General features: G+C 43.4%; 1 protein-coding gene across 2 annotated transcripts in view; it reads left to right on the top strand.

Annotated features, from left to right (window-relative positions):
• The window catches only part of brwd3 (bromodomain and WD repeat domain containing 3), a 17,368-nt gene extending 9,989 nt beyond the window's left edge, over nt 1–7,379 (top strand). For both annotated transcript variants that reach the window (XM_053676856.1, XM_053676855.1), the window contains exons 32-40: nt 1–113; nt 245–320; nt 520–570; nt 684–806; nt 902–1,054; nt 1,154–1,302; nt 1,755–1,837; nt 1,960–2,091; nt 2,280–7,379. The exon at nt 1–113 is cut by the window's left edge and continues 13 nt beyond it. In XM_053676856.1, coding sequence (XP_053532831.1) covers nt 1–113; nt 245–320; nt 520–570; nt 684–806; nt 902–1,054; nt 1,154–1,302; nt 1,755–1,837; nt 1,960–2,091; nt 2,280–3,055 — 1,656 coding nt within the window. In that variant the 3' untranslated portion in view covers nt 3,056–7,379. The remainder of the gene's footprint in view (nt 114–244; nt 321–519; nt 571–683; nt 807–901; nt 1,055–1,153; nt 1,303–1,754; nt 1,838–1,959; nt 2,092–2,279) is intronic.

The following is a 7,379-nucleotide window of genomic DNA, read 5'->3' as shown; positions in this document are numbered from 1 at the left end:
CTGATGTGGGAGGTCCGTTACATCGAGCACAACGCCAGAACGTTTAACGAGCCACACAGCCCCATCGTCACGGCGGCGAAAGCTGTCACTGACATCCTGCTGCGCTTTATTGGGTGGGGAGTGCGTGCACACACACACACACACACACATATATGTGTATATATATATACACACACACACGCTCACAGATGAAAGTTGTTATAGATTTGTTTGTTTTTTCTAAAATAAGTGTGTGTTCATGCAGGGATCAGAGCTGTACTGATATCTCGGAGCTATACGATAAGATCAAAACAGAGCTCAGCAGTGCTGCTGAAGAAGAGGTGAGGTGTGTGTGTGTGTGTGTGGAGATTGAGATGGGGTCGAAGGAAAAATAAACGCAGTGCGGGATGATTTTGAGTGATTTATCTCACTGTGTTGTTTAAGACACATTGATGTACCAGTTTTTGTTTCTAAAGCGTTTGAGAACGTCACAGCGCCTCCTAGTGGAGTTAAACTTCTTAAACTATGTGTGCGTGTTAGGAGGACGTCGACGTGGACTCTGACACTCCGGGCACGTCAACCGGACAGAAGGTAATCTTACTTTCAGGACTGTGTATATTTTATCACGCTAGTAAAGCACAGGTAGGGAATAAAACGCTCCTTTTTCCTCCGGCGGTCCGGTCCGGCTCGGTCGGTCATCTCAGAAGCGGGGCGTGGTGCTGGACGTGCGAGCCTGGTACGGTCAGTGCAAAGAGCTGCTCAGGAGGATGATCGCCAGCCCCGACTCCGAACCCTTCCGCCAACCCGTAGACCTCTTCACCTACCCGGTAACCGACCCCATCACCCCGAGATACCTTTCTCCTGCCTTTGTGCAACCTGCAGGGCTTATTCATTCACTGTGTGTGTGTGTGTGTCTGTACAGGACTACAGAGACATCATAGACACACCGATGGACCTGGGCACGGTGATGGAGACTCTGTCGGGGGGGAATTACGAGAATCCCATCGAGTGCGCCAAAGACGTGCGGCTCATCTTCAGCAACTCCAAAGCGTACACGCCCAACAAGAAGTCCCGGGTAAGAGAGAGACACAAACACACACTTTCTATATACTATTTTATTTATATATATATATATAATGATGGAATGATTTCACGATGAATTTTTTCCCCACAGATCTACAGCATGACTCTGAGTTTGTCTGCGTTCTTTGAGCACCAGATCATCTCCATCATCTCGGATTACAAGGTGGCCATCCAGAACCAGAGACGCTGCCAGCAGAGACTCAGCTACAGCAAGAGACTACAAAACACCATGCCAGAGAGGTAACACACACACAGACACACACACAGAATATAATCGCTCCGACGTATTCGTTTCTTTCAATATTAAAACGAACATGTTATTTACAAAAATATTTATTTATTTATTTATTTATTTTTTTTATACGGACAATTTGGAGAGGAACATTCCGAAAAGCAGCCGATAAGTGTCGGGCGTAGTTCTTTAATACCGTTTAAAAAGCATCTCGGGGAAATTGCTCAAGAAATCCGTCGAGAAAACGCCCAGGATACGTTTCTGGAAATTCTCGGCAAGAAGCGCGTCTAGTCTGAAGATGCTGATGAAAATTATTTTGATTTATTTTGGATTTTTTTTTTTGTGTGATGTGTTTTTGTTAATATAAAGTTAATGTATAGGCTGTAGAGTTAATAATACAGATTCTTTTTGTGTGTGTGTGTGTGTGTGTGTGTGTGTGTGTGTGTGTACGTGTACGCAGCCCCAAAGGGAAGCCCAAGTCAGTGAAGAAAACTAAAACACCCCAGCAGCCCAACAGGACGCACTCACGACATCCGCCTGAAGGTGTGTGTGTGTGTGTGAGCACAATGTCGCACTGTTGTTTTGGTGTGTGTGTGTGTGTGTGTGTGTGTGTGTGTGTGTGTGTGTGTGTATATATAATCTGTGCATTTCCCCGTCATGGTCAGATTCGAACCTCGCACTCGATGATGAAGATAGTCAGCCTTCATCTTCCTCACAGTCCGCATTGACATCCTCGTCGTCGGGTCAGCCGTCGAGCAACAGAGTCACACGCAGCCGATCTCTGAGCAGGAGAGCAGGTGCCACATTCTACAACAAATAACAAATGTGACGTTTATCAACGTAAAACGTTGTAGCATTTTTTTAAAACTAGGAGACGTTTTAACGTTTATACAGAAGAATATATTCATATTATTAAGTAATATTATTAATATTATTTAAGTAAACCTGTGTGTGTGTGTGTGTGTGTGTGTGCGCGCACGTGCAGACGCTCACTGCAACGGGCCGCTGACTAACGGAGGTCGGAGGTCACGCAGACAGCCGGGACAAGGAGACTCTTCGGACTCCGAGAGCTCGGAATCATCTTCATCATCGTCGTCTTCGTCGTCCTCCTCTTCCTCCTCCTCGTCTTCATCGTCCTCTTCCTCTGAGAGCGAAGCGAGCGACGCCGACATGGCCGGCTTCACCGAGGGCGGGGATCACGATTACAGCAAAGCGTCGCGTCTCTCCCTGGCGCGCAAGACCAAGATGGCTGCCGCCGGCTTCGCTGCTAACGGCAAGCGGAAAAGAAGAGTTAGAGAAGAGGAGGCGACGGAGCGCCTCAAACGCGCGCGCAGGGAACACACGCAAGTCCAAGCCACCCGGAGCGAGGAGGACGAGGATGAGGACGAAGATGAGGAAAACGGAGAGGGTGAAGAGCAGGAGCATGAGGACGAAGAAGAAGAAGTAGTAGAAGAAGGGGAGGAGCTAGAAGAGGAGGAGGAGGAGGAAGAAGAAGAAGAAGAGGAGGAAGTGGAGGAGGAAGAGGAAATGAGTCCACAGCCTCAGCTCCCTGCCAGAGGTCAAAGGTCGAATCAGAGGACGATGAAAGCGGGGCGTGTAAACACCCGTAACCAAGGGAGACGGACCGTAGTCTATAACGACGACTCTGAGGACGATGCTCCCGCCGCCGACCCGCTCAATCTGGGCACGTCGCGTTCCGGAAGGATCCGCCGCATGACCGAGCGAGCCAGGGTCAGCCATCTGATGGGCTGGTCACACTGACCTTTGACCTTTTGGTCTTGTTTTTTAATCAACCTCAGACATTCAGACTTCACTACAGCAATACTGCAGGGATTTTTTTTTGTAGCTGTTAATGTACAGATTTTTCTTTTGTTGTTAACGAGACTTTTGTTTACGACTCTGGAGCTTGTGGTGCTGACTCCGTCTCGCTCTGGTGTCCGATGAACCAAACCAGCCTTACTGTGGGCCAGAGCATTAAGGAGTCCCGTCCCCCGTCCCCGTCCCCCCCCCCTCTCTCTCTCTCTCTGTCTTATCTTCTCATCAGGCTTCATTTGCCAACGTGGTGCTTTTTAAATCAAGTCACTGCACTGCAAGCAGGATGATGGTGCTGTTCTCTCTCTCTCTCGCTCTCTCTCTCTCCCCCTCTCTTCCTCTCTCTCACCCTTCATGTTAATAAATGGTACATTAGCCAGCTAGCTAAAGATTTACATTTACATCCCAAACCGCATCCTTCTGTACTAAACAGTCAAAATAATTGCTTTAAATGTCAATATCATGTTTCACACCGTTCTATACGGTTTAGGATGCGACCCGAGATTTTCATTCCCTCCAGCTCGCTGTTGCTTTTATTTTTTCAAAACAAAACCTACTCGACTCCTTTACGGACCGTTCTCTCGGATCCTCCTTGCGCTCTCTTCCTTTCCTTTATCCGTTTGCTGATTAGTTTTAATTTAAACAATAAAGAACACCACAGTGAGCTAACAATCCAATCAGCTACTTGTTGCCAGGCAGATTTAATCAGACAGAGCGGCCTCATTGGTTGTTTACAGGCTCTCTCTTTGAATGGTGGAAATATCTCTCTCTCTCTCTCTCTCTCATTAACGTAAAGCTTTACGGATCAGCTAACTAGTCCGCTTACCTTCCTAAATCAGATTTTATATTACCTCTGTTCATAAACGTTAAAAACTATAAAGGCCATGTCCCAAATCTCACTGTGTTATTTGTTATTAGCGTAATGGGGTGAAAGGAAACCAGTTAACAGAAAACAGCAGTAACAATCAGACAACCAGTAACCAAGAAAGTGAGATGGCAAGCTTTATAAAATCCAGCCAATCAGATCCATGTCGCTATGGTTATGGTATCTGACCGAGCGACGCCATTGGCTGTTAACCTGAAGCGATTACTCTTTCCTCAGTGAGCCTTTTGTGAAGCGGTCTCTTTTTTTAAAAAAAAAAAAATAAATAAAAAATTGTTAATTTAAACGGCAGCAAAATATTCCACTTCTCTTACTAAATGAGACTCTCACATAAATCCTGTTTTAAAAATAAATTAAATAATTAAATTCTCCGTCCTAAACCGCATCTCTCTGGAGTAATATCGCACGATTTGGGACAGAGCGCACGGTTAAGTTAAAAGCAGGCAAGCGGTACGGGAAAATAAGATGGCCGCGCAGTCGAGGAAACGTCCAATCAGCTTCTTGTTGCTATGCAGAAAAATGAAGAGGTGCTCTCTGATTGGTCCAAACCTCAGAGGAATTTTGTTCATCTAAACGCTTATTTCTGAGCTAAATCGTGCACTTCCCTTTGCTAAATCTGATCTTCGATTTATCTGTGACAGAAGGCCTGCTAGCAAACGTTTTTGCCCCCCTACTATACTGACTGGTTTGCCTTTCGGATTAGTACACTGGAACGCCATTTGGGACGCAGTCGCGTAGGGATTTCAACTCGCTCAAGTCATCTTATTTAACTGTTTGTTCTCTCCCTCTTTCTTTCTCTCTCTCTTTCTACTTCCCACCTTCAAATCTGGGGTCTGTCCCAAACGCCAGTCTCGCTAGCGTTCTTAGTAGAATGTTGACCAATTTTACGACGCGTCCCAAATGTAGAACGTCTTCTAGTGATGTTTTCTTGATGCTTTTGAGCAGTCACATGGTGTAGTCTTGGTGGCATCCCATAATGCACTGCAAGCAAGCTTATGTAAGTCTGTAAAGTTAGCATAAATTTAGCCAAGTTATCGGTGTTGTGTATGTAGATGTCAAGTGTTTTTAGAATGCTGTCTTGCTAGCCATCGATTACTAGCGATGTTAGCTTAGCCAGCCTCCTAAACACAGCAGTGCGCTAATGCTGCTTACTGATGAATTTGCTAACATTTAACGTTACCTCTTAGCTTCGTTATAATTCTAGTAAGAACGCTATGCTTAAAGACTAGCATTTGGGACACCCGGGATTTTTCTTTTTTCCAAATCTTCCAAGCTGCATTAACTACTTCCAGGTCATGACTTTGACTTCCTGCCCACACGAGCATCGAGAGCTTCGATACACCGAGTGTCTGCACACACACACTGTTTTTACAATGGAGTATATTTATATTTGTACTATACACTTACACACGTTGTGATTCATACTTATCAACTGAACTCGATCCAGTGACGTTTGCACATGTTACGGCAGCTCAAAAAAAACAAAAAGAAAGGGAGTTTGGGCGGGCTCTAAATCCTGGCTCCTCATTGGTTGAGAGTCTTCACAAACCAGAGCTGGGGAAACTCAAAGCATCAGATGGACGACTGTTGTTCTTGGTAGTTTTTTCCCCTTTTTTAAATTTTATTTTAATAGAGTGACTTTTCCACTTTTTTTTTTCCTCTTAAATTTGACCTCTGAAAACAGGAAGTGGTGCCAATCTAAGGACTCATGGGATCTTCCAGATCTTGCAGATCTCCACTCTTTTGATTCAGCAGGGAGTGTTTTTGTGTTTAGGTTTTTTATTTTTTAAATAAATGGTGATTCCTATTGGTCGGCAGGTTTATTATTTTTGGGGTCTGTGGGTGTGAGAGATTGAAAACTTTACCTGGACTCAAGTCATTTAAACTGGATCCTTTTCCTATTTATTAGGTAACTTGTTTAATCTTCGGGCTCTTGGACATCCCCGTGGTGCGTTCACTGCTCCGTGGCGTTGTTATTGTATTCTTCGGTTTCTCAGTAACCAAAACCTTTTCATATGTAATCGCTGCGTTGTCGAGGTTGAGGCATTAGTCAGCGGAGCAGAGGTTATGTATAATCAGGCAATCACACGCTGGATGTGCAAATTCACAGTTTAGAAACATTAGCAAAAGTAGCCAGCGACACATGCAGCACTAGTTAGCTTAGCTAACAAATATATTACCTCTAATGTCTTTATGCTGTCGTGGTGATATCATGTGCTCAAATTTGTAAAAAGTCTGGAAATTCTGATGTTGCTAGGCAGGTTTGACGGAGTTGACGGAGCGATGCTATTGGCTGTTACCACTCTCTGTGATTGGTCTAAATTTCTTTCACTAAACGGCCAACGTAGAAGCGTCTGACATTGAGTATTCGATGAGAATTTCGACCAAAATATGTTGTTTTTTTTTAAACCATTATTGATACGATACATCAGGATATTCACCCTGCTTAATGTTCTCACGGAATCTGATCAAGTTTCCTACATAAAATATCGTACGACTTCTAATAATCTTTAAATGTATTATACTAATTTATATAAACAATATCACAATAAAATTGAAACCATGCCATGAGCTAAAATCAGGTCAAAATTCCGACATGTAATACAAGCGAATCCTCACTTTACAAATATCAAGTCCAAAAACATTATTTAAAAATATTTTGCTTGCAGGAAGGTTTTTCTTTTTGTTTTGTTTGTTTGTTTTTTTTCTGGACGATGATGGTGTTTCAATTATTATTATTTATTTTATGGCAAGCAATTTGAAATGCATTTCCAATGACATCAGAGCAGTTCTGTCTTGAAAGACTTTATTTATAGTATTTAAACGTACTTGTTTAAAGTTGTTCATATTCACTGGTTTCATTCTTTCTTTTTTTTTCTTTCATCGACATGATGTTAGTGTTCATGAATTCATAAAATTCAGTGGAGAGACATCCTGTACATTTAATTTTTGGGGGGGTTTTTTCACCCTCATTCACATGGACCCAGATTCAGTAAACGTGGATGTTCGAGCCGCGTGTTCAGTACTCCTCAATACTGTGATTACTTGATCGTTAAGGACCGCCGTAATTGCAATAGTATTGTATGTTTTCATATTTCTACTCAGTATGTCTAAACATTGCGACCTGTCCCACTCCAGACTCTCTGTCCAAAGACTTTCTTTTTTTTTTTTTCTTTTTTTTCCATGTTTCCCCGCTGTGTAACCAACTGAAGTAGTTCAGGGCCAGTTCATGTTGGTGATGGTGAAGATGAAGACCTGATGTAAGAAATGTGTGCGTGTGTGTGTGTGTGTGTGTGTGTGTGTGTGTGTGTGTGTGTGTGTGTGTGTGTCTACTTTTTGTACACAGATTCTGAGAGGTTTGTTTTTGTTTTTAATAAAAGGGTAAAACTG

The sequence above is a fragment of the Ictalurus punctatus genome, chromosome 28 (assembly GCF_001660625.3).
Source record: "Ictalurus punctatus breed USDA103 chromosome 28, Coco_2.0, whole genome shotgun sequence".
NCBI lineage: Eukaryota > Metazoa > Chordata > Actinopteri > Siluriformes > Ictaluridae > Ictalurus > Ictalurus punctatus.
This window is presented reverse-complemented; position numbering and strand designations above follow the sequence as displayed.